General features: G+C 33.3%; 1 protein-coding gene across 2 annotated transcripts in view; it reads left to right on the top strand.

Annotated features, from left to right (window-relative positions):
• LOC144966994 (ARF GTPase-activating protein GIT2-like) overlaps positions 1-27,310 on the top strand; it is a 31,774-nt gene extending 4,464 nt beyond the window's left edge. Inside the window, exons 3-24 of one of the 2 annotated variants that reach the window (XM_078903702.1) lie at positions 588-721; positions 1,466-1,578; positions 3,589-3,688; positions 4,048-4,134; positions 5,958-6,088; positions 6,586-6,680; positions 7,879-7,924; positions 8,876-8,927; positions 9,461-9,533; positions 11,202-11,299; positions 13,126-13,249; positions 14,192-14,337; positions 15,942-15,992; positions 18,940-19,068; positions 19,388-19,472; positions 20,110-20,228; positions 21,281-21,352; positions 22,489-22,577; positions 23,397-23,517; positions 24,217-24,293; positions 25,059-25,122; positions 26,846-27,310. In XM_078903702.1, the coding sequence (XP_078759828.1) occupies positions 588-721; positions 1,466-1,578; positions 3,589-3,688; positions 4,048-4,134; positions 5,958-6,088; positions 6,586-6,680; positions 7,879-7,924; positions 8,876-8,927; positions 9,461-9,533; positions 11,202-11,299; positions 13,126-13,249; positions 14,192-14,337; positions 15,942-15,992; positions 18,940-19,068; positions 19,388-19,472; positions 20,110-20,228; positions 21,281-21,352; positions 22,489-22,577; positions 23,397-23,517; positions 24,217-24,293; positions 25,059-25,122; positions 26,846-27,046 (2,207 nt within the window). In that variant the 3' untranslated portion in view covers positions 27,047-27,310. The remainder of the gene's footprint in view (positions 1-587; positions 722-1,465; positions 1,579-3,588; positions 3,689-4,047; positions 4,135-5,957; positions 6,089-6,585; positions 6,681-7,878; positions 7,925-8,875; positions 8,928-9,460; positions 9,534-11,201; positions 11,300-13,125; positions 13,250-14,191; positions 14,338-15,941; positions 15,993-18,939; positions 19,069-19,387; positions 19,473-20,109; positions 20,229-21,280; positions 21,353-22,488; positions 22,578-23,396; positions 23,518-24,216; positions 24,294-25,058; positions 25,123-26,845) is intronic. The other variant, XM_078903703.1, reaches the window with a different exon arrangement.
• The last annotated feature ends 631 nt before the right edge of the window (positions 27,311-27,941 follow it).

Here is a 27,941-nt window from a genome sequence, read left to right as displayed (position 1 = left end):
GCAATTCTCAGCCTAGTCACCAGGTCTTTCAGAACACCTTTTTCCATGAGTGAACTTCTCTCCTTTCTGAAGAAATTTGCGTTGTAAAATTGCTTCCATGCTAGAGGATTATTTATCATGTATGTGATATATTTCTTATTCTTTATTCTTTAGATGTCCATCATTGTTAGTTTCATTCAAATCTCACAATGATGGACATCTAAAGAATAATAAAGATATTACAGACATGATAAATAATCCTCTACATGATTTCCCACAATCAATGAGTTCTTCATTATCGCCAAATAAGCATTGTCTTGTCAGGAAGTGTTTCAGACGTGAAAATTCAAAAGTGTTCACTCATTGAAAGATGATATCGAGATTGATGTGGTAAGTGAATGGATGAAAATAATTTAATTTTGTTTAAATAATGAGTTTATGAATTAATCTTACTTACTTACTTATCCGAACCAGCGACCACCTGAGCTCTAGTCCTTTGGTCTTATGCCATGACGTAGAAGTTAGACGTCTTTTGTAGTTGTTCCAGGTGACTATAAAGTGTGTTTTATGAATTAATCAGGAAATTTGAAATATTTGTTTTGTTGCAGAACCAACATGGGCTTCCATCAACAGAGGTGTATTGATATGCGATGAATGTTGCAGTGTACATCGGAGTTTAGGCAGGCACATTTCACAAGTCAAAAGTCTGAAAAAAGGATTGTGGTGTCCGAGCCAACATGCAGTAAGCTTGAATCAATCATTTTTAAACATCAATATATAAAATCGTTTACTACAACTTTTCTATTGACCTTTTTATTCTACATTACGTGCCATGTAATTTATACTATGTAATTTTTTCTCCATCAATTTACAATAGTATTACACTGTAACTAATTCTTAACTTTTTACTGATCTTTTTTCTTTTTTTTTTTTAAATTTTTTACCACATTATCTTTACGTATATTATGTTTATGTATGTATCATTGTCGGCATTTTATACGTCTGTACAAATATTTCCTTTCGGATGAATAAAGTACATTATTATTATTATAAATAAACTTGTTCATCCATAAGGAGGTTGAATTCATAGTTGATTTTGATGATTTGTTTTTGTAAATAAAAGAGAACCAAGCACCCTAACTTACTAGCCCTTAAGGCTTTTTTCCATGCAAATCCTTAGCATTTAAAACTTTACATACATACATATCTCATCTGTTTACTTTTACTTTTGACTTAGAACTGTTTTTAAAGCTTATCGAGTGTAAAATATGGATGTTGCATTGTATGTAATCTCACAATTTTTTAAACAAGAATTGGAGAAATTATTTGAAAAATTCAATCTCGCTTTTAAAAAGTTAAAAGATGTACTTGTTTCATCTCTGTGAAAGTAATTGAAAATTCGTTTGGTTAAAATGCATATGTTTTATTTATAAGTGTTCAAAATGAGGTATTAACCCTATCAATGAGTCTCGTATCTGTGTAACAGATGGTGTCCATACTAGCCAACAATGGAGCCAACAATATCTGGGAACACACATTGCTGGACCCTGCTCAAAACAAACACGGTCGTAAAAAGCCTGGTGCCAGAGATCCCCTTCAGTAAGTTACATCACCAACGTTTTTTGTTGTTGTATTCTTTCTCAAAACTGAACCATTAGACATGCCTGCCAACCCTTCATCATTCCTATTTTCACTCTTCCTTTTTCTACTATTCAGCCATTGTCTCTAATATTCCGATTTACAAAAAAGATGATAATGGTAAGAATAAAAAGGAACAAAGAGGGAAGGGGGAGGGGGGGAGGTAAAAAAGGTGAAATTCCTATTTTTTGTCTCAAATTCCTATTTTCAGGCGTTCTGATTCCACTTTTGTAATGTTAAGGGTTGGCAGGTCTGATTAGCAACAAGATATGAAGTGAGTAGAAAAGTGCCAGAAGACAATAGAGAATAAAAAATTATTTTTTTCCGCGGCGGTGGTGGGGTTTGAACCTGCGACCTTATTGGTACGACAACTCCGCCTGGCAGGTGAGAGCGTGGCTCTACCGTGTGAGCTATCCACGAACACAAAAATATTCGTTTCAAACCCAAAGTCATTTCTAGATCCCTCTCTCACCCACTTCTTGAGATCGCCGATTCGTTCACCACCATCGCGAAGTAATTTTGACCAGCAGTTAAGCTTAATAGCCAATATTCTCATCACAAACATATAACATAGAAACGATTGAGACATTGAGTATGCTCCGGTGTATGGGGTGAATTTTTAATTCAGAAAAGTGAGTGGAGCAGGCACTTATGTTGGTAACAACAAGATATGAAGTGAGTAGAAAAGTGCCAGAAGACAATAGAGAATAAAAAAATTTTTTCCGCGGCGGTGGTGGGGTTTGAACCTGCGACCTTATTGGTACGACAACTCCGCCTGGCAGGTGAGAGCGTGGCTCTACCGTGTGAGCTATCCACGAACACAAAAATATTCGTTTCAAACCCAAAGTCATTTCTAGATCCCTCTCTCACCCACTTCTTGAGATCACCGATTCGTTCACCACCATCGCGAAGTAATTTTGACCAGCAGTTAAGCTTAATAGCCAATATTCTCATCACAAACATATAACATAGAAACGATTGAGACATTGAGTATGCTCCGGTGTATGGGGTGAATTTTTAATTCAGAAAAGTGAGTGGAGCAGGCACTTATGTTGGTAACAACAAGATATGAAGTGAGTAGAAAAGTGCCAGAAGACAATAGAGAATAAAAAAATTTTTATTCTCTATTGTCTTCTGGCACTTTTCTACTCACTTCATATCTTGTTGTTACCAACATAAGTGCCTGCTCCACTCACTTTTCTGAATTAAAAATTCACCCCATACACCGGAGCATACTCAATGTCTCAATCGTTTCTATGTTATATGTTTGTGATGAGAATATTGGCTATTAAGCTTAACTGCTGGTCAAAATTACTTCGCGATGGTGGTGAACGAATCGGCGATCTCAAGAAGTGGGTGAGAGAGGGATCTAGAAATGACTTTGGGTTTGAAACGAATATTTTTGTGTTCGTGGATAGCTCACACGGTAGAGCCACGCTCTCACCTGCCAGGCGGAGTTGTCGTACCAATAAGGTCGCAGGTTCAAACCCCACCACCGCCGCGGAAAAAAAATTTTTATTCTCTATTGTCTTCTGGCACTTTTCTACTCACTTCATATCTTGTTGTTACCAACATAAGTGCCTGCTCCACTCACTTTTCTGAATTAAAAATTCAGGTCTGATTAGATGATATATCCATAGAGTTGAGGCTGTGACTAATAGCCATTTTTATACGTGAACATTTAGAAAAGAACGTTTTGATCATAAAAGATCCTTTTTATATTATCCAAAACCAAGGGTATCACAAACGAACAGACAGCCTGGTTTCAATAAATGTCATAAGTATTGACTGACAAAAACTATGTCAAATGCAACAGTGGACAAGGTTTACGGTTTTAAAAATCGTTTTTAACGTAGAAGGTGGATGTTATTTTGTGAAACCTTATATATATATATTATATGTTCAATTTTTAAAGTTTGTTAAAATTGAATTTGTTGACTTTCATTGATTTTTTTTTTTTTAAATTTTCAGTCCAACAAAATCTGATTTCATCCGAGCCAAATATCAATTCTTGTCTTATGTCAACAAGCACAAAGATAGTGATGCTAGTTCTTTAGATGATGTTAGCAAGGTGAGTTACAAAGGAAAAAGAAACAAACCTTTTATACCCATTTCATTTAAATGTGAGTTTTTTATCATATGACATCGATAATTACTGTTTTGGAACGTTGGAGATATTGTTGCTTCACATTTTAGTGTGTTTACAGTAAAATAAAGGTGTCGGGTGTTTATGGTGAGATTCATTCAGTCTTTATTCGTATTGTTTTGATATTTATTAATCATATCTCAAGTGTCTTTAAAACAAAAGTCATGATATTTGTATCTTAGAATTCCTACAATATGTTACTTTTGCTGAACAAGAGAAATAAAATGAATGCTTATTGTAACTTTTTCATCAAAGTTATTATTATTCGTGATATTATCCCCCAGGAACTCCACTCAAGTGTTCGAACAAATAATGTTGAAACATGTCTCCGTTTACTTTCAAAAGGAGCAGATCCTAATTACTTTCACCGGGTAAGTGTTTGCAGACTGCTAGAGCATGTCGTAAATGATGGATTCAGATTGTCTCAAATTTTAAAGTTTATTCAACACATGGGGTGTTCAGCAAGGTTGTAAATTTGCACCTATGGTCACAAAAAAGTTGTAAAATAGTGGATGATTCAATGAATGGAAATTTTAAAAAGTTTATTGAATAATTCAATCTGGCAGCACAAAATTACAAATGCAAAAAATGACGTGGCTTTATTTAGGGGCTGCCATTTTGAAAATCCTAGGTACCAGTCAGACATAAAGTCTGACCATTGCAATGTCCTTTGGTGGCCACTTTGCTTCCTTGCTGATGTTGGTAGACACCACCATTACCATATCATTATCCATACCTGCCAACCCTTCCCCTTTTGGCAGAATTATTCCTATTTTCACTCTTCTTTCACCACTGTCACAGCCACAAACACCATAACCACTACCACCACATCATCACTGCTACTACTACTAAAACCACCATCACCACAACAACACCATCACGACAAACCACCACCACATCTTCATCACAACTACAACCACCACAACCAAACCATATTATCATCACAACTACCATTATTACAACCACCACCATTGCATCATCATCTACTACTACAACAACTGCTACAATTACTACTACTACTACTACTACTTTACTACTACTATTACTACTACTACTACTACTATTACTACTACTACTACTACTACTACTACTACTACTACTACTACTACTACTACTACTAACTACTATTACTACTACTACTACTACTACTACTACTACTACTACTACTACTACTACTACTACTACTACTACTACTACTACTACTACTACTACTACTACTACTACTACTACTACTACTACTACTACTACTACTACTACTACTACTACTACTACTATCACTATAACTACTACTACTACTACCACGACCACCACAACTGCTACCCAATACTACTACCACTTTTTTAGCACCACCAAAACTACCAATACTTCTTTGACTACTTTTTATATTACTTGTTGCATCTGGTTTTTCATTTGAAGAGTTTATTTTAGAAAGAAAAAAGTATTTCTAAGTATTATTCTCTCTCCCACCCTCTGCTCTATCTCATAATCACACCCTCGCTACACAACCACATGAAAACTTGGGTAAAATATGATATTAAAGTCAATGGAAATTTGTTTTTTATAGACAGTTGATGCTTTGGTAAATGTAATATGAGCATAAACCATTGATTTCAGAAGAAAATATTTTAATTTCCTAGGTCATAAATTTTGGTTGTCTCTAGTCATAAATTTGACTCTGAAATTTTGTTGGACACCCGGAATACAGCTTGAGACCAAAAAAAACAAAAACAAAAAAAACCCCAAAAACATTCAAGTTTTTAGCAACTGTATCCATGCTAAAGGCCAAGTTAATTCAACGTTTCTAGATTTTTCTAAAGATTACGACAAAGTTAATCATGGAGGATTTTTGATAAAATTTGGGATGTTTGGACTTTCAATTTCAAGAAAGTATTAACATGTATAAAATGAATTTCTTTCAAATGAAACATTTTGGAAATGGCAGAATCACTTAAATTATTGAACTTGAACCTCAAAGGGTGACCTTTGTCTTGGGTTCATTGCTTGTACTACTACACCAAAGAGATCAATAAAATTATGATTGTTTTTTTTTTGTTTTTTTTTTTAGTTATTGTCCACCTCAAAAGATTTGTGTCCACATAATTAAGTGTCAAGAAAGCCTCTTTGCCTTTTGTCTCACCCTATTTATATACTCTCATCTATGTTTCTGTCTAATTTTATTGTGATATACCCGTAGGAAAAAGGCAATAGTCCCATTCATGTGGCAGCACAGGCAGGCCAGACAGCTCAAGTGGAGTTGTTGTGTGTCTATGGAGCAGATCCAGGGGCCAAAGATGCCAACGGGCGCACCCCCTATGATTACGCTAAGTAAGACAACTCTAATTTATTTTTATTTTTTCGTCTTTTGTTGTTTGTTTTTCATTCTATTCAATATGAGTTTTACTCACTCAATCCTAGAGATTTTTTGCTGCTTTTCAAAATTGGAAAAAATGTATTTAAAATGAGCATGTGCACAGATGGTTTTATTCAACTATCATTAACATGTAAAAACTAAAAACATTAGCGTTGATACTAGCTAATTATTTGTCTCAGAAAAAGTGTAATAAATAGGCATGGGGTAAAAGTAACCCAGGGTAAACTACAGATATAGTCGGTGTTAGGGTTGAGTGAGAAGAGTTTGGTTTGATTGCGTCTTATTTAGTTAATTCAAAAAACTTTCCCTGTTTCATATGTTCAAATTTTACTTGAAAACACAGATAGATTTTACAGTAAAAAAGCATTTTCTGTTGATATGAATTATTTACATTCAACTCCCTCCACCTTTATCATGCCTATTAAAGTTATCCCACTTGTTTTCTTTATAGGTTGGAATCCCATCCAGATTTAGCTGACAGATTAGTTGAATTGCAATATGAACTCACAGACAGACTCACTTTCTACATCTGTGGAAGAAAACCAGGTATTGCTGGCAAACCATCACATACATGCCGAATCTTACGAATTTTTCATAATTTTACGAATTTTAGACAAATTTCATGGCCAACTACTAAATTTTATGGAAAATTACGAATTTTTAATTCTTAGTAATACTTAATAATAATAATAATAATAATAATAATAATAATAATAATAATAATAATAATAATAATAATAATAATGATAAGAAGAAGAACAACTACTACTACTACTACTACTACTACTACTACTACTACTACTACTACTACTACTACTACTACTACTACTACTACTATAATAATGATAATAATTATAATATTGTGGTTGTTCGTGCACAATTTCAGAAATTACGAATTTCCTTGTCAAATTACTAAAAATTGACATAAAAATTACTAAATTTGAAGTTTTCAATTTGGCATGTCTGCCATCATCTCTTTTTTAAAAATTTATATATATGGCAGTATTTTATGAAAATGTAAAGAGAGTTTTATCATGAAGTATTAAGACTTGCATTCTGGGTAACTAATGTTATTTAGTTTTTCTAAAAAAAAATGTAATGTCTGATATAATTTGATGCTTTTCGAATTTCATGAGGTTGTTTACCAATTTTTGAAAAATAGTCATTACTCCTTTTCTTAGGTAATTTTAAAAAATCATTTAAATGGTGATTAGCCAGATCATGCAGTTTCTCTGAATAGAATAATGACAAAAACCCATTATGGTGCTGAGAGACGACTGGTACTGCCGAGGTAGTTTTTTCTCAAGTAACGGGAAAGAATGGACAGTTTCGCCTTCACTTTTTCAACACTTTCCAGCAATTCTCGGTACTAGACGCTCAGTTTTTGGATTATTTTACATTATTCAATTTAGAGAAATTGATGAAGACTAAAATCCTTCAATAGTTTTTATTTTTCAAATTAAGTTAAGATTGATGCTTCTTGTCTCAAAATTTACGAAAATGACTTGTGTCAAAGCTTGTCTCAGTAGGGACTCGAACATCAGACCTTCTGTTTCAAATTTCTTTAGGTGATATGCAAGTAATGACAGGATTATTCGAATGTTTTGTTTTGTTTTCTCATAGGTCAAAGATTTTTGCAGTGAGAAAAGCAATTGTTTCATTTTACTTGTTTCATTCGTAAAAGAAAATTAAAATATTCCAGCAATTAAAATTCATGAGATTCTTTCACATTATTTCTAATCAGATCATAGAAGTGGCCAGCATTTTAAGATCCCTGAGCTTGGTGACAAGTAAGTATTCGTTCATGTTTTTGTGTGAATCTGACTAATATGGGGTCTCAAACTACAAACAAATGGGAGTGATCTATATTCGTGTTTTCGTCCAACCAGGTCATCAATCACATGATTTGTTGCTGTCCAACGGTTGGATATTTCTTAACAAATGTAAACACGCTGCTTTGTTTACAAAAGTTATAAACATACCCATATGTCAAGCTGGAAAAATTACCAATCTTGATGTTAGATATTTCAAAATCTGTGAACACTTTTCACTATGTCGGTCACTTTGAGCACATTTTGCAATGTGACCAATGACCACGAGCACATGGAAATGTAATATAGATCATGCCCATTGTTCTGTTTTAACTGAGTTTGATACGAATATTTTTGTGTTCGTGGATAGCTCACACGGTAGAGCCACGCTCTCACCTGCCAGGCGGAGTTGTACCAATAAGGTCGCAGGTTCAAACCCCACCACCGCCGCGAAAATTTTTATTCTCTATTGTCTTCTGGCACTTTTCTACTCACTTCATATCTTGTTTTTAACTAGTTCTCTATGTGTTACTTTATCTTGGGTCATTGTAAGCGCAGATTTACATTTATTTCACACTATCGACCTTTTAAAGGCATTGAAAATCAAAGCCTTAAAACAAACAAATGATACAATTATTGAGTCTATTTTTTGTACTTAAGTGTCTGGTGACATGTTTCATGATTATTTCTTTAATCATTTTTGTTTTTCAAGCAACATTATTGTAAATAATGTCATTTATTTTCAAGTCTTTGTATTATTGATTGGTCATTAGTTTTTTAAAACTTTTTATGTCTTTATTTTTTAAAGGGAATTCCTGTAATATTCTTAAACTGTCAAGAATTAATATTATTCACAAATGATAAAAATCCTTATATTTGAATTTGTGAAATTTTTCTTCAAGTATTTTTTATTGTTTTCATCAACCTCAGTGCTGCAGATCTGTCAGAGTTGGCCAAGCAAGCAAAGAAAAAGCTTCAGGCTGTAAGTTTAAAATTTTTTTGTTTTTAATTGAGCTTTTAAATAGCGCAATATCCACTAGACATGCTCAAAGCGCTTTACAAGGGGTCCCTGGCCAACAGCAACATTTAACATTCAGGACAAGACATGACACATGTAAGGCGATATTATAATGTTTTCGGAGACAACGCTGTTGACGGCCAGGTACTCATTTTACACCTGAGTACGGTGAGAGAATGTGAGTAAAGACCCTTTTCCAAGGACTTAACCATGCGTCGAGCGAGGCTCAAACCCAGGACCTTCCGATCCGAAAGCGAGTGTCATACCATAAAACCACATAGCCGCATAAGTTTTTTAACTGTTGTGTTTTGTTTTTTTTGTTTTGTTTTGGATTTTGTCCATGAAAATTCACCTGATCTAACATCAAAGATATCAGTAATAAACTTCAATTGATATTTGTGTACACTTTATGAAGTCTTAATTACGTTATCAGTAACATTTTTATTTGACAGCCACTTTTACAAAATCTTTTTTCTTGTTTCTCCCCGTTTCTTTAGCTTCCAAATCATTTGTTTGAAGAACTTGCCATGGATGTATATGATGAAGTTGATAGACGAGACAATGATTCTAGTGAGTGTTTGTTTGAATTCCTTACTTTTTATACACTATTCTCTCTTTCTCTCTTTTTGTGTGTGTGTGACAACTTAAAAGGCTTATCTGGACAATTGTATACAATATTGCACCAGATGACAATTTACTTGAATAAGTACTGTTTCACAGATATTTGTAAAGAGTGTTTGTATTTTTATGGTATCCCATTATAGGTACAATCTCAAGACTTGCATCATGATTTAACTCAATCCTAGAGATCGTTGCTACTTTTCAAAATTGGAGAATAAAATGTATTAAAAATGAGCATGTACATAGATAGTTTTATTCAACTACCATTAACATGCAAAAACTAAAAACATTAGCTTTGATACTACGCCTATAATTTATCTCAGAAAAATGTAATAAATAGGCACGGGGTAAAAGTAACCCTGGTATACTACCAATATACTCTGTGTTAGGGTTGAGTGAGTTAATAAGGTCTGAGAGTTTAAACCTTGAGAGAATGAGCTTAAGAAAGGCATTTTGCACAAGCAGATGCTAAATGAATACCCAAGGAAATTGACATTAAAGATGGAGAAGAGCACTGTCTTTGTCAAAATCTTGTTCTCGCTCTTATCAAACTGTATGGCTGATCAGTTTATTTTCATCGCCGTGGATCAAGTGTGCAGCTCAAAATTGCACAGATCAATAATAACTAGAACAGATGTCAGCTGATGTCGATTGTAGGCGGTGACGATGATGATTATAGTTTTGTTTGTGACAGTGATGATGTAATAATAATGATGATAATGATATTATAATAATAATGATAATCACAATAACAATAATAAAAAACAAAAAAATAGTAATAATTTGTATTATATTACTAAATAAAAGATGAAATATCAAAGGATCGGGAATGAACTACTTGTTCTCTTTGCAATAAAAACCGGTGGATTAAAACTGAAGTGACATTAGGGGTCTGATCTGTCCAAAATGAAATACAACACGGTGCTCAAAGATCATCTGTAGACTTGAGAGTTTTCATCTGCTGATCTTGAAAATGGAGATAAAGATAAAGGGAGTAAATCTGACTCATGAATGAACAACACAAAACAAACGACGTTTTGGCCCTTTATCAAGGCCAAGTGAAATGTCGTTTGTTTTGTGTTGTTCATTCATGAGTCAGATTTACTCCCTTTATCTTTATCTCCATTTTATTGACTCATTTGGGCACCTCTATTTATTGATCTTGAAAATTGGGACTAGAGAGGTTTGATCCACTGACCATTGATATGATTTGAAAAGAAAGGTTTAAAGTGAATTCGAGAAAAGAAAATTATATTAAAAAACTCTTCTTTTGGTGCTGATATGACCTGAAAGTGTTTCAGGCATTGTAAAAAACTGAATGTTAAAATTAAAACAAAACAAACAATGACATAAGGAGATAAAGACTATTCAGCATCAATCAGAGAAAACAGTTGGTACTGCAATGTAATAAATTGAGATGAAGTGAGTAGGAAAGTGCCAGAAGACAATAGAGAATAAAAAAACTTTTATTCTCTATTGTCTTCTGGCACTTTCCTACTCACTTCATCTCTTGTTGTTATCAACATAAGTGCCTGCTCCACTCACTTTTCTGAATGTAATAAATTGCTGGCTTTGGCTTTTGCATTTATTTGATGTCAATACTTTTCTGTTGTAAAGTTTGGCTATCCACCCATGACCATACATCCGTCCTGAGTGAACGTCTGACCGTGCCCCACCTCCCTGTCAACCCTGAATTATCCACCACAAGGAACCAGGTAATAAGATGGGGTTGTTTGTAGTATGTACATTGTGCACTGAAGATTTGAAAAAAGTTTGTAAAACAGTGGTTGGGTGGGGTTCCTGGCTGTAAAGATGGGTTGATTATCTTTGTGATTGATTATTTGAATAGCATAACAGGAGTCATCGACATTCAGAGAGAGAAACAGGAAATCGTTGTTATTATGTTTTTCTTATGTTGCCATAAAGGTTTGTTGGCCAGATGATTTTAAGATGGTTAACTAAACTAATATTGTTACTCCCATAGTGGGCAGGGAGGCACTTACTGCGTCTTCTATCCCCTTACAGCTGTGTTCCAACATGCTTTCTGTCTTTGTCTTTGGATCAGATTACTTGGTTTTGTCCTGGCCCTGGCCGGATACCCTAGCTGAGAGGGAAACAATAATTTTTCTTGTAAATCATCTCTCTGTTATGCATTGTATTGTTTTTGTTTTACATATGATTTGTTAACATTTGAGTGTATTCCTCTTAGTTGGGACCTGTGCTTGTGTTAGGATGAGACTTTTAGGTGATCTCAAACTAAGTACTTTGATAGTGTGCTCTTGGAATCTACATGTTTCCTATTTGAACCAATTCCCCTATGTCTTACCTTTTTCTTAGGTGCTTTAATTGTTATTCTAGAACTTTTTACTATCCCGTTTTCTTCCTTTTTATTGACGCTGATATGACATTTATGTGTTGCAAGCGCTGTAAAACCGTTAAAAAAAAAACAAAAACATAAAACAGTGGGGAGGCTACAGCTTATATATTCTTTTGGATGATTTTTTACCCCTTGCTTTTCTTTTCTTTGTGCATTGTCTGAAATCGTATCATACTCAACATTTCAGATTTTTTTGGATTTTTAAGAAATCTTGCTCAATAATAAAGAATAGCATTACACATACTGTTATTTAATGGGAACCATTTTTGACTTGAGGAAATATTGAGTTATTTTCAGAGAATATTGCTTCCTGTACTTTGATTTAAGAAGCATACAAAAAAAAGAAGTAAAAAAAAGAGTTTTTAACAGCTGTCTTTTGTTGCATTACTGTACATGTCCTAGTGGATGTACACTACCCCTGAACATCCATAGGTGGTTGGGGGGGGGGGGGGGGGGGGGGGGGGGGGGGTTTGTTTATTAGGCACCCAAACATGTGGATTTATGTAACACAATTCTATAATGCAATGTATCCTATATCTTCTATTATTGGTTTATATTGGCTATACCAAGGTGGCATTAATTTTCTCCATAACAATGTCCAAAACATTAGCATGTGTAATATATAAATTAAACGACTCAAACGAGATATTTTAAAATAAGGGTGCTTTATGTTTTATATTTCTAGTGTTTTATTTTTGTTTCTCTGGCTTTTTTTTCTCTCCAAAACTTCATAATGACAAAACAACAACAATAAAAAAAGGTGTTGGAAATCTGAAGGGGTGTTCATTTATTTGGACATATTTCAGGGTTGAGAATCTTCCGCCTAAAGGTGGATTTCCGCTTAAATGGCGGTTTATCTCCTCCCATCCCCATCACAATTCCTCTTTTTTCAATTTTTTAAAAACTGAATAAAAACCACTGACCACAACCACTACATCAACATCCCTACCACCACTACTATTACAATCATCACCACCACATCATGTATTGGTCTTGATCTACGCGCTGAAAAATGTCCTCCTTTTTTGTGACCAGACATTCTTACCCCTGATATTTGGATGGTAGCTTTGATAGCAAAATGATTTAATTAAATGTCTTAGTCAAATTAATATTGTCTTACACTTACAATTCATCAACATTAAACTCTATTAATTTCTCATTCAGGGAAGACAAAAACTGGCTCGTTTCAATGCTAGAGAGTTTGCCACTTTGGTGGTGGATATCCTACATGATGCAAGGAGACGACAAACCGGATTTAGTTCACCCATACAGACACCAAAAGACAGAGGTATCTCAAATTAACATTTATAATTATGTAGTATATTAATTGGTGAAATCGTATCCTATTCACAGGGAAGGGATTATGGTAAAAGATAATTGTTGTTTTATAGTTTGCCAAAGTAGTGTTTACTATTTTAATTTTAAAAAAGTTTGAGGTCACAGGGAGGGGGAAGGAGGGGGGCTGATAGTTTGATTATCAGAGTGTTCACCTAACATGTAAAGGCCCAAGATCGATCCCGAGTGAAATTAAAATTATTTTTTTTCTGACCCCCCTTTCGATCCAGCAGTTATCAGGTAGCTGGAAAGTACTTTTCAATTGATTAATAATCCGTCTGAAAGGTAGCAAGCAATTGCTGTTGTGTCCATTTCACGCTACAGGAACAGGGATAATTTCCAGTTGCATGGACTTAATTTAATGGCTCTGAAGGACTATTACTATTTACTGAGATGCACATGTAGGTTGTATCCAAAACAAACAAAAAAAAGAAAAACTGTATTATGATCTGACTGGGATGGTAGCTCTGGTTTATTATAGATTTTGATAGAGAATCTGCCAGACTTTTATTCTCAAACAAAATAATAATAATAATAATAATAATAATAATAATATATACTTTATTTTTATTCATCCAAAAAAATGAAAATTCGTTTTCAGACGTGGCATGCATAAAAATGTATCAACATAAATTTGAGAATCTATGGCGACAATGTGTACATACATATCTATGCAAATGCACAAAAATGTAAAAAATATACAACCAAGAACCAATAGCGACACTTTATATATTCATTTGATAAATTGAGATAGACCATACCAAAATGTTCAAGGTTCCACTTTTTTTTATCATTGGAAATATAAATTTTCTTATATTTATATTCCTTTTTTGTGGGGCACAATTAATGGCTATTTGTTTGTTTTATTTACTACATTTTTTTACAAATTCACCAGACAAATTCGAGTCAATGCGAATGAGTACCATGAGTGACGACGAGCCAGTGTATGACAGCGTGGCGTCCGATGAAGACTACAGCAGTATCGACACCCAAAGTATTAAAAGTGTTCGGGAGGAAATGAGACCTGACATCATGGCTGAGGTTGGTTGGTTTGAAGCCAGTACTAACCTTTTTTTTTACTCTTATCTTATTACTTTTATATTCTGTAGTATGCCTGATAGTAGATACAATGATCTTCTATGTAAATGTGAAGAAGGAAGTTGTGTCTGGTGTGTGTTAGGCAATGCAATTTTGATTATGGTAACACATGCAATAGAAAATCAGTGAGAAACGACTGATTGTACATTTCTGGCAGCAACTCCTGTTTAACTCACTAAACCCTAACACCGACCATATCCGTTGTTTACCCGGGTTACTTTTACCCCATGCCTATTTATTGCATTTTTCTGAGACAAATTATAGGGATGGTATCAAAGCTAATGTTTTAGTTTTTGCATGTTAATGATAGTTGAATAAAACTATCCATGTACGTGCTAATTTTTAATACATTTCTCCCAATTTTCTAGGATTGAATGAGTTAAGGGAAAAATTAAGCAAACTACACATTATGTGACAGTTTCATTTTTCATTTTCGTTTTGTTTTTGTTATAGTTTTTTTAGTTGTATTTTCCTTCTTTTTATTTGATTAGCTTTGTTCCACCAACAGGATTTGCAAGGTAATGGAGATTAATATAAAGGGAGTAAATCTGACTCATGAATGAACAACACAAAATAAACGACTTTACTCCCTTTATCTTAATCTCCATTTTATTGACTCATTTAGGCACCTCTAGTTATTAGTTTTGCAAGGTAAAGAGTGGGGGGGGGGGGGGGGGGGGGGGTTGCATTTTTGAGGGAAGTGATTACTACTATTAGGCATACTACAGTGATGAGAAAGACATGGATGCATGTTTGATTTATGTTGCAATTGCTGGACGTTGGATTTACATGTAGATTGAAGCCTTTTATGTTGAATCAAATAATTTTTTTTATTTTTTTTCTCTCTCTCTTTCTATGTTTTAAAATCTATTTTATTTTTTTTTTTCAATTTTTTTTTTTAAAAGGTTGGAGGTATTGAGAAAAATTATTTTACATTCTGGCTTGTATTTTCTGACCAACATTGATTGTTTGGATTACATTTTTTTTAATGATATATTTTATTTAATTTTATTTTTTTTTTTTTTTTTTTTGCATTTGACTTATCCTTGTGCGATTTTTTTTTTTTTTAAATGGTTGAACACGTTTTTGATCATTTGTTTTCAATGATAAAAAAAATATGGAAGTAAGAATTGATAAAATAATTATTGATTTTTAGGAGTCGTTTAGAATTGTAATGATCTTTCTGCATATTTATTGCGATTTGGAAAAAAATATTCTTTGGTTTATTTTATTTCTTTACATCTTTATAGTTATTGTATGTGCAAGACTTTTGGATGTTTTTAATTTTTCTTATTTTTTAAAACGAACATTTTGAAAGTCTATAGATAAAAAGCTTTGCTTGCTTATCGCATAGATTTGCTTTATCACAAAGTTTTAATTTTAAACAATATGTTTTTTTCTTTCTTATTTTAATTTTCTTTTTCAACATGCTTTTAAAACCTTTTTTTTTTTTTTAAATATATTATTTCTCCTTTTTTTTATGTTGCTCTCTCAATTCATTTATATTTGTTTCAATGTTTGACATTTTGTTCTGCCAATAATTATAGGGGCTTCTCAAAGGCAAACGTTCTCCCTCTTCCATGATCTCCTTTACTGAGGTGAGAACTTGTGTGGCATATCTCATTATCTCATTATCTCATATTCCTTTCCTTCCCACCCTCGCCCTCTACCCTCTTTCCATTTAGTTTTTAGCTTGTTGGTTTCTTTTTTAAAAAAACCCAGATATTTTATGTTTTAATAATAATAATAATAATAATAATAATAATAATAATAATATATAAATAATAATAATAATATAATAATAATAATAATAATAATAATAATAATAATAATAATAATAATAATAATAATAAATAATACTAATAATAATAATAATATATACTTTATTCATCCAAACAAAGGGAAATTCATTTTCAGACGTGGCATGCATAAAAATGTATAAACACAAAGTTGAGAATCTATGGCGACAATGTATACATATATAGTTATGCAATTGCACAAAATATAAAAATATACAACCAAGAACCAATAGCAACACTTTATATATTAATTTGATAAATTGAGATAGGCCATACCTCTGGCCTTTAGTCCGAACTTGTGTGTGTATATTTAAAAGATAGTATTTAATTTTATGGAGAAGTTCATTTTGTTAATAATATTTGCCAAGATTTACACGGCTTGTATTGCCACCAAACAAGGGCAACGTTACATAGTTGAAGCAATAATGCTCACTGTTTTGAAACATTTGTTTACTTATGAAAGTTTAATTGAAGTAATGGATGGGGAGATCATCATTGTTGTCTCCTATGGCATCGCCCTATTTATTTATTTTTTTTCATTTTGCTTTCTGTCTTGGTCTTTGAGTGACATTTACTTGGTTTTATCCTGGCCCTGGCTGGAGGCCTTGCATCAATCACCACAACTCTATCGTCATCATTGCCAGAACTACCACAAGCACCCTAACCGTCACTAACACCATCAAAGCATTATCACTATCATTACAAGCAGAATTATCATCAGCAATACTCATTATTCACCTTTATCACATCTGCCTCAACAAGCATATACATAACATTGTAACCACATTTAGATTAATACGTTAACTCATTCAACCCTAACACCGACTATATCCGTAGTTTACCCGGGTTACTTTTACCCCATGCCTATTTATTACCTTTTTCTGACACAAATTATAGGCATAGTATCAAAGCTAATGGTTTTATTTTTACATGTTAATGGTAGTTGAATAAAACTATATATGTACATGCTCATTTTTAATACAATTTTTATTTTCCAATTTTGAAAAGTAGCAAAAATCTCTAGGATTGAATGAGTTAACATTAAGTTATGATAGTCACAACTGCAAATAATAAATGAATGATATTGAGAAGCTATAAACGATGAAGGATATTCTATGTTTCCAAGACATTGGTATGGTATCTGATAAGAGCATGCGCTTCCAATCTGGTAGGATTCCCAAGGAAGTTTGCAATGATTTATTTTTGGGGTTTTCTTCATTCAAGAAGTGAGTAAAATGTGGTAGAAATCTGTTTCTTACAAATGGTCTTCTACTAAAGAATTGTTTGGTTTTTTTTTTTTGGGGGGGGGGGGGTTGTCTTTATTTTTGAGATTTTCAATGGTTATATGTGTTTTTCCTTTGTAGACATGTCTTACTTAAACATTTAGACACAGAACCATTCACCACACTTGTATAACACTCGCTGAACAAATTGAATTGTCATATTAGGCCACTTTAATTCAGATTCTTAACCATCCAGATGAATAATGTTTTCTTTACTCTTATACAAGTATATATTTTCTGAAAGCTGACACGAAGACTTCAATTTAAATCCAATTTTCATTCCAAATCTTTTATTCATTCATTCTTGTTTTATTTACTATGACCATTTAAAAGACCATTTGTCCAGAATCACTATTGAAAGTCATAGATTAAATATTACTGTTGATAACCAGATCTTGTCTATACTCAAATCATAAGTACATTGCCGAAATGATAAAAACAGACCATTTTGACTCAGTAAATTCCTTCACGTATCATTTTGATCCTAAGGAAAGTCACTTTCATTGTTAATATGTCAGTAGGTCAGGGTCACTCAACTTTGTTGATTCCAAGAAATGAAAAAAAAAACATTTTTTGGAATCGAGGCAGACCTCTTGGTGTGCTTGATATATATTTTGTTTTCATGATCGAACATGTGTGTTATATTATATCTGTGCTTTTCTTGGTACCCATGATTTTAGTTAGGACAGTCATGGTTGAGGCCACTGACTTTAGTTACTATCATTTACCGTAACCTGTGTTGCACATCAAAGAAAACAGGGGAAATTCAGCCGATATTCAATTTGACTAACCATGCAATTTGTACCAACTTAAAGATACATGTTACTCATAACATACATACATACATACATACATACATACATACATACATACATACATACATACATACATACATACATACATACATACATACATACATACATACATTACTACTACATTCTCCTCCTCTCTCTCTCTCTCTCTTCTCTTCTTCTCTCTCTCTCTCTCTCTCTCTCTCTCTCTCTCTCTCTCTCTCTCTCTCTCTCTCTCTCTCTCTCTCTCTATCTATCTATCTATCTATCTATCTATTGATCAATCAATCTATCTATCTATTGATCAATCAATCTATCTATCTATCGATCAATCAATCTATATATGTCTTGCCTTTTATGTCCTATCTGTGTCATTCTATCTATAAAAAAATGTACAGTTTTAATGTAGGATGTATCATCCACACATTCTGGTATATGAATGCTTATAAAAGCGCAGAGATGATAATGAATTTACTGTTTAATAAATAAATGTAAAAGCTGTGATTCCCCCTTCCCCTTTGCCAGCATTTATCATCATAGTATACTACTTTTATATTTTCATAATACATTTTGGATAATGAAGTTTTGAATTTAACATATATCTTTGGCAAGGAACATTTATTGCTATGCTAAACGCACTACAAATGATTTTCCATTCATCTTGACTTCCAGAGTATGACAGGTCAAGCCGTTGAAGGGCCTGTTTCCACTGAAGAGTTTATAGAGGTACAGAAGGCGTTGGCTGCATCAGAGGCGACAATCAAACACTTAAGGCAGGCCAAGTCTGATTTGGAGAAAAAGGTACGATCACTATTTCCTGAATCGTCGTCTTCTGTTTTGGATTATTTTCCTCCTTTTTTTTTTTTTAAATTATTATTTTAAAAGCCATAGTTCATTATAAGTCATGTTTTTAAAAGGAGTCCTCTGGATGCTGTTCTCAACGGCTTAAAGATAGGTTGGAACCCGGTGTTTGAAGGCATGTCACCGTCTTTATTTAATTTTGAGTTACGCTTGATAAAATAATCATAGTTCACATTTGCCAATTTTGCAGGTAATTACAAGTTTTTGTGGAAAAAGCCAAATTCTCATTATTTTGATTTTCTCTATTTTATGATTGAAGGTGGATTCTTTGATGCGAGAAAACGCAAATCTACGAGTTGTGAGTCGGGACTTCTCACCCACTTTTGTGAATGGCTTTGATGGAGGTAAATCATTTCCTTGATACTGTTACATTAACCCCCTCCTTACCAGCTATTTTCTAAATTTTACCCGAAACATCATACTCACCCAACTCAAAAATGAATTTTCAAACAGATTAGCAACGAGTATATTCTATATTTTGTTCAGAGAAATGAGCTCTGCAACACAATGTCGAGTTTTTATGGCTATAATAACTTTGACAAAATGAAATCAGAGTAAGAAAATTGTTGGGACATTGTAATGTGACGATTTTCCTTTCGGTGGTAAGGAGAGGGTTAAGCTGGGGTTTATTTGTAATTTCTGTGCATTATCCTAACCGTAGCAATTGCTTGTGAAAGACTGCTTCACCAATTGAGTTATGAAACTTCTTTTAAAATATTTAAAGATTGAAATAAATAGATAAAGTCTGCTTATTTAGAATTTAAATTGAAGTTTTTGGGAAGCTTTGTCTTGCAATCTTACTTGGTTTTGAAAACTGCATTTTACTGTATCATTATCAATAATAATTTAAAGAGAATATTAATTCTACTGAACACATATTATATCTTCAAGGTGACCAACCAGAGAATCATCACAGTGTGGATGGTCCTCAAAAAGAGAATATTAATTCTAATTCTACTGAACACATATTATATCCTCAAGGTGACCAACCAGAGAATCATCATAGTGTGGATGGTCCTCAAAAAGAGAACACCAGATCTGTTCTGAGGTCAGGAGCTGACAGACCAATGTCTATGATAGAAATGCAAGCATTACACAAGGTATGGGTAATACATACATGCCGAATCTTACTAATTTTTCGTAATTTTACGAATTTTAGACAAATTTCATGGCCAAATACGAAATTTTATGGAAAATTATGAATTTTAATTCTTAGTAATACTTAAATGATAATAAAAATAATAATAATAATAATAATAATAATAATAATAATAATAATAATAATAATGATAATAATAATAATAATGATAATAATAATAATAATAAATATGATAATAATAATAATAATAATAATAATAATAATAATAATAATAATAATATAATAATAATAATAATAATAATAATAATAATAATAATATTGTCAAAATTTCAAAATTAATATTGTGGTTGTTACACACAATTCAGAAATTATAATTTCCTTGTCAATTACTAAAAATTGAATTAAAATATTATAATTTGAAGTTTACAATTTTGCAAAGTTAGGTGATACAAACTCAGATGTATTTAATTTGATCAGTTTCTTTTACAACTGGTAACACGTTGATTAAAGTAGTATGAGTATTTTATTTTGTTAGTAGTCGAGATTTTTGTTGTATTGAAGTACATTTTCTTTTTTTTAAAGAAAGGAATGTGTATTGTTGTTAATATTATTATTTATTATTATTATTATTATTATTATTATTATTATTATTATTATTATTATTATTATTATTATTATTATTATTATTATTATTATTATTATTTTATTATTATTTTTATTATTATTATTTTTATTTTATTATTATTATTATTATTATTATTATTTTTATTATTATTATTTTATTATTATTATATTATTATTATTATTATTATTATTATTATTATTATTATTATTATTATTATTGTTATTATTTTAAGTTTAGATGATAAAATGGAATTTTCCTTTTAGCATTATCCATATCTGTTGCTCCAAATAAGAATGGCTTTGTTGATTTGTCTCTTTGTTTTTTATTTTTGAAGATCATTTAATTTTGTAAATCTGCCATTTTGTCACATTACTCAAACCAATAATGTAATGAATCAAGTATTGTTGTATTTTCCCTCTCATAATCAGAGTGACAGCGCCAGTAGTCACATGACATCATCTTCATCTGTGTCCAACATTGCAATGGCAGGAAATGGACAGGTAACTATTAACCATTGTTTTCAACTATCTGTACTGATTTGAAAGCTTTGATATAGACGTTTATTGTTTTTTGATTTAAGTACGAATCAAGGGTAAGACCTATAGCATTATCTGGATGGCCTAGATATACACTACATATTTTTATATATAAATATATAGAGGTATCAAGAGGTATTATCTTCTATCCGAGAGACAGATATTGTAAGATAACATAATGTGTAATTTGTGTACCACGAAGTCCGCTTTTAGAGCATTTTAGAGTGCAAAAGACAAACCAACATACAAGTACCAACATACCAACATTTCAATTTTCAACATTTATCCCGTTTGCCAACTTTATCTCTCTCTCTTTTTTTTTGTTCGTTTTTGGCATTGCTCCACATCCACCGTCTGCCTCTTAAACAGTTTTGATAAATGTACGTTGAAAAGGATGTTAAATTAAAACTTAAACCATTTTTAAAGCACCCATCCAACTGCTAATAATTGGATTCAGTAGTCTGATGTCATGCTGCCCAGCAACGGCGGCCATCTTGGTTCTGAACAAAGAAAATCATGACTTTTTATTCTTCATGCTGGCTAGAACTTTTCATATGCCTTGTGATCAGAATGTGTAAAAGTCAAAACAAGATCAAATTTATGTGGTTTTTTTTTTCCTCTGGATGCACCTTTATGCTCGTCAGAGAAATATTTATAATTTCATACGGGTGTCCGCCATTGTTCCGATAGTTTAGAGCCAGTTACTAAGTTACCATGCGTCATTAGGAAGAAAGTGATGTTACGACTGTTGAAGAGTATTGTCTCATGACAGGGTCACTGCCTGATTGTGATATTCCTATTTGATGGAATTGCTATGTCACTCTGTTTCTTTGTTTTTTAGGGAATTAATATGTTTTGCCATCACACTTTTTTCTTTCCTATTATTAAAAAAATATTTTTGCAATGAGAAAGGTGATTGCTTACCCCTATTCTATTAGTTTATCATTATTTTTTAATTCAATCACCTTTCTCATTGCAAAAATAACTTTTAAGATAAGATAAGATATACTTTATTATCCAAAAAAAATTTAAATTCGTTTACAGGCATGAAGCTTCCTTGCCCTTTACATTTTTGCTTTCGTTCATCTTGTTGCAATCAGGTGACCAAAGGGAGGGTGACCTCGTCAAGTACAGAAGATGGCAGCTGTCATGAAGGTGAAGGCTTCTATGATGTGCCCAAGTCAGACCAGTAAGTTTGTTTTTTTTAAAATTATCAGGCATGCCTACCATCCCGGAATTTCTGCAATTGTCCCAGAAATTTGTTTAAAAAATAATGGCTGTCCCGAAATATACGGTAGTTTACTTTTTGTCCCGGAAATGAAAATAAATTGACCATTATACTACCACCACATCATCATCCCTATCACCACTACAACTACCACAACATCATCATCCATACAACCACTACTACAACGATAACCACCATATCGTCATCCTTATCATCATTACTACAACTACTACCACATCATATTCCTACCACCACTATTACAACTGACACCACATCATCATCCCTACCACCACAACAGTCGACTCGGCTTATTCGCACACCCTTGGGAGTTTGGGTTAATGTGTCAATTAAGTGGAGTCTGCGATTAATCTGATAAACTAAAATAGCATATAAGCCCCAGCTTTCATGTGCCATTCATGTAGGGCCTTTCCTTCTAGGTTTTCTACGGGCTTGGGACAGTCACGTTCAAAGCATTGCTTCATTAGAATGTTTGTTTTGGGGTTTTTTTCTTTGATAGGGGAGAGGGGGGGGCAGGAGGAGGGTGAAGTGGATTTTTTTTTTCTTTTTCATGTTTTATCGACAACACAATGCGACATTGTTGTTTTTAAGAAAAGTAATTGTGAAGAGCACTGATTGCTTTCTATTCTTTGCACACTGTTTATAAACCCTTGCTTCCAATCCCACCAGGCTTTCTTCTTGGATCTGTATTCTTTCAAGTGAATGAAGAATCTTTTCAATAACCTGATTTTTCATTCATTTGTTTCACTCGTTCTATTTCAGTGAGGGTCAAGTTCAAGAGGTGTTGTCTTCCATCCGAGAGTCTTCAGAGAGTGAAGGCCAGGGTTCGAACTCCTCCCTTGCTGCCTTTTGTGATGATCCAAACATGCCCAGCCAGGACGAGGTGGGTGTCGTCCGGTTCTGAGTGGTCATTGTTGGTGGAGTTTTGATATTGTAGAGCATTTAACTTATGTTGTGGTTTTATCTTCATATCCATATGATGTCGACGAGAGGAGATTCCGCATGCCAATGGATGGGTATTCTTGGCCTGATTTCTGTAGCCTTTAACTTCGTTGTGCGGCTATGTGGTCTAGTGGTATGACACTCGCTTTCGGATCGGAAGGTCCTGGGTTCGAGCCTAGCTCGGCGCATAGTTGAGTCCTTGTAGAGTTAAAAAGACAGTAACAATTGCATGCTACTCTTTGTATACGTTGCTTGTCTATCACACAAAAGTACTTTTCACTAAATCTTAAAGACCCAGGAACACGATCACCACTACTTGCTGGACCCAAACAAACAAATGTGATCCACCAAGATATCAAATGAAAGCCACAAAGGCAGAGGTATGAGGGGGGGGGAGACCAAAAAGAACCGTGAGATCCATGGAATACAACTGGATAAGGTTCAATTCTGTTGTATGTGGTCAATACTCCACTGAAGGCTGGACTTGGCATACAGATAAGATGTTCATGAACAATACGTGTTCTATCTATTTTTTAAGATGATTTTGCTTATTATTAAAGCTGATATAATATTTTATTTGATTGAGTGACAGAGATGGCAGTTTTCATTATAATATTATATTCATGCATTTCTCGAACAGGTTGTGAAAAAGACAGAAAAAGTGACCAAAAAAATTCAAGAACTCCTGTTAACAGCACAGGATGGGAAACATGCAAGGTTTGATATGTAGATTGTGTAATGATGTGTGTCTGTGCGTTGTGTTTTGTTGTAAAAGCTTTTTTGTCATTTTGGCTCTTTTGAGTATTGCTATCACTATTGTTATCGTCAGCTATGTTGTGTATCTACATATGTTACGTAATCTAGATATTTATCAGTGCTGATGGTTTTCCTCGGATCCGCGATTTTGGAGTCCCGAGGAGGACATTCCCATTTTCTGGAAACAATGTGCTAGCAATGAGAGAGTCGATGTGTGGTGGAACACACAGGTCCAGTTTCCCACTCTCCAGAAGTTAGCTAGAGTTTCAATGATAGTCTATCATCTCAATTGCTCTAAAAGTGGGGTTTAGTGCAGTAAAAATGGGGCTTAAAGGCAATCGTTCAACATTTTCCTACTTTTTCACTTTTTGTCACCATCAGCACGGATTTATCAAATGTATCTTAAGGAAGCAGTTTGACACTTTTGTTCTAATTTCTTGGATTTGTATTTCATTTGCTTAACAAATTGTTTTTGAAAGGATTAAGCAATAGCATAAGTAATCATTTAGTAAAATCAGTCATTATTTTATCCTTTTTTCATCTGCTATATACTTCAATGATTTTAAGAATTAAAAAATTATTTTTAAAAAAGCATAATTGGATAATGTTCTTTTCACAAGTTACTGTTACAATATTCAGATAGTTGCTTCATCAGCGTTGTGAATAAGCATTCCTTTCCTGTTTTTACATTTTTATTTTTTGTTATCTCTGCTTTCCTGATTTCAGTTTTGAGTCGTGTTCAGAACGGATTTACAGTGCGGTTACTGAAATGGCTTCTTTATTCCCAGATGTAAGCATGGCTGAACGCACCTCATCACACATCACCATTATTATCCAAGCAAACATCACGTTATCCACATGTCATTCTCAATACTGAACAAATATCATTGTCCACGTGTTGTGATTCTTCATGTAGAGGAACACCATTATTGTTTTGTTTTGTTGTTTTTTTTTTCTTTAGAAAACTCACAGTTTTGAATTTACCTGCTTTACATTTATTTATGTTTAAATATTTACTTTTTCCTTTTCTGTTGTCATATTTTATTCACTATACCCAACTATTCGCTATATTTACCTACATTTTCTTTTAAAACTTGGATGAGAGTTGGTGTGACTCTTTTTTAGCCTCAGTGACTTGTTTGTTGCGTAATATGTCAATTATAGATAGTATGCGCTTGGCTAAGAAGCTCACAACATTGCCATCCGGAAGTATAACGGACCAACACACAAAACTGTGTGTATCCATGAACGTTTATAGTCAGGTTAATACAGTTCAGTGAGCATTACTCATAAACACTGGATGCCAAAAAATAATAACAAAGACCTGAGTGACGTCATCTTCGAACTATCTATATTTACTGTATTAGCAAAATTACTAGAGTAAAGTTGGAAAACCATCTAGTCGGACGGATCGAGTCATTTGGGTAGTAGATAAATATTTCTATGGTAATTCACTTGCTGTTATATAAAGAATCTTTGTTATTAACTCTCTCTCTCTCTCTCTCTCTCTCTCTCTCTCTCTCTCTGTTTCTCTGTCTCTCTCTCTGTCTCTCTCTCCCTCTCTCTCTCTCCTCTCTGTCTGTCTCTCTCTCTCTCTCTATCTATCTCTCTCTCTCTATCTATCTCTCTCTCTCTCTATCTATCTCTCTCTCTCTCTATCTATCTCTCTCTCTCTCTCTCTCTCTCTCTCTCTCTCTCTCTCTCTCTCTCTCTCTCTCTCTCTCTCTCTCTCACTCACTCTCATTTCCTTTCAGTTTGATATCATGCTTGACATTGATTTCAATCTTGCTTTTTGCAGAATTTTATTTTTCCACAGCCCTTGATTGTAGAATTTATTCCATTTCGTTCTCGTTTCTCATTGTGGCTAAATGTGTAGTTTTCCTGCTTTTAGATATTGAAATGTACAAGTCCGAAAGCATGGTGTAGCCTTTTTCATAGATCAACTGTTTAAAAATTTAACAGATAGTTCACACCTGCTATAATAAAAAAAAAAAAAAATTTAAATAGAGCTTTATATAGCGCAATATCCACTAAATGTGCTCAAAGCGCTTTACAAGGGGTCCCTGGTCAACAGCAACATATAACATGTAGGACGGGACATGACACCTGTTAGGCGATATTACAATTTTTCGGTCAAAGACAACGCTGTAAACGAACAGGTACTCATTTTACACATGAGTACAGTGAGAGAATGTGAGTAAAGAGCCTTTTCCAAGGACTCAACTATGTGCCGAGCGCGAGGCTTGAACCTAGGACCTTCCGATCCGAAAGCGAGTCATACCACTAGACCACATAGCCGTAACAAGTTTTATAGGTAACAGCTCATTTTAAACAATTTAAGATGTTAATTAAAAAGGATACTAATAAAAGTTTTATTTATTATTTTTTTTATACTTTCAATGCCAAAAACAAAATGCTTTTCAATGACCGTACACGTTTTAGTCAAGTATTTCAATCTGACCAATCCATGTGCAGTGTGCAGTCCTCACCTTTTATTCTATCCACTCCCACAGGAGACGGGATCAGAGCGGCTACAAGAAGCCCGCGTGACCCTCATCGCCAGTGCTGCTCGCTTGAAGGACGACTGCAAGGCATGGCCTCCTCCCCCTGAGAAAGACGCCAATCCAGATTACGGTTTCAAGACTCGGCAAGTGATTCGCAACGCGTACGATATTGCAAAGGCTGCTAAAAAATTGGTGACTCTTTGTCAGTAGTCGTCATAGTAGTAGTTATAAATTTAGTCAAATTTCTCAACTCGTATACCTACCTTTTTATTGTTTTTTTTCAAAATTTATTGTTTGTAATTGTTGTACTACTCTCTTGGGGGAATCTTACACTTTTTAAATTTTTTGATCCCTGTTAAGATTTTCAAAAAATTATTTTTAAAATATTGGTTGGTTTATCAATGATAAAGAAGGGGCTTGGATAATGTTCTGAATGATTTGAATGCCTTCAACACGAACACGATCGATATCATCAAATCTTGTTTGTTTGTTTTTTTTATACTCTTGATCCTATTATTGCTTGGGATTCTTCTATTTTAAGTTTCTTAGTTCCTGCATTTAATTTTTTCTTTTTTTTTTTTTTTTTTTTCATTAACTATCCTTTTCTCCTTTTATTTCTAAAACTGGTTTATGAGTGAGAGTGGACGTGTGTGTGTCTTTATGTATTTACTATGAATTTGGAATATTATTTTATTCTTTTACGCTTTCTTTTTTTTTTTCTCTCTCTTTTTTTTCTCTTTTTTTTTCTTTTTTTTTCCCTTTTTTTTTTTTTTTCTTCTTTTTTTTTCTCTTTTTTAAAAACTTTGCTAATTGATAAAAATAATTGAATTCTGGAATATTCTTTACTATTTTGAAGAGCTTTTTTTTATAAATTGTCTATAGGACTGGGGGAGGGGAGAGATTATATGTTTTGGGAAAAGCCTGATTATAAACCTTTGTATGCAATTGAGAAGGAGGGGGGGGGGGGGGGGGGCAATATATAAAACTGTTCTTGGCAGAGCGTTTGTGTCAGACGTGTTTTCCTTAGCTCCCAACAATAAATTATATTTTAAAATGATATGACATTTTTTTTTCTCCTGGCTAGTCCATCGCGTGACTCCAATTC

Source organism: Berghia stephanieae, chromosome 3 (genome assembly GCF_034508935.2).
Source record: "Berghia stephanieae isolate SIO BIC M18660-M18661 chromosome 3, UCSD_Bste_1.3, whole genome shotgun sequence".
In the NCBI taxonomy this organism is placed as follows: domain Eukaryota; kingdom Metazoa; phylum Mollusca; class Gastropoda; order Nudibranchia; family Aeolidiidae; genus Berghia; species Berghia stephanieae.
This window is presented reverse-complemented; position numbering and strand designations above follow the sequence as displayed.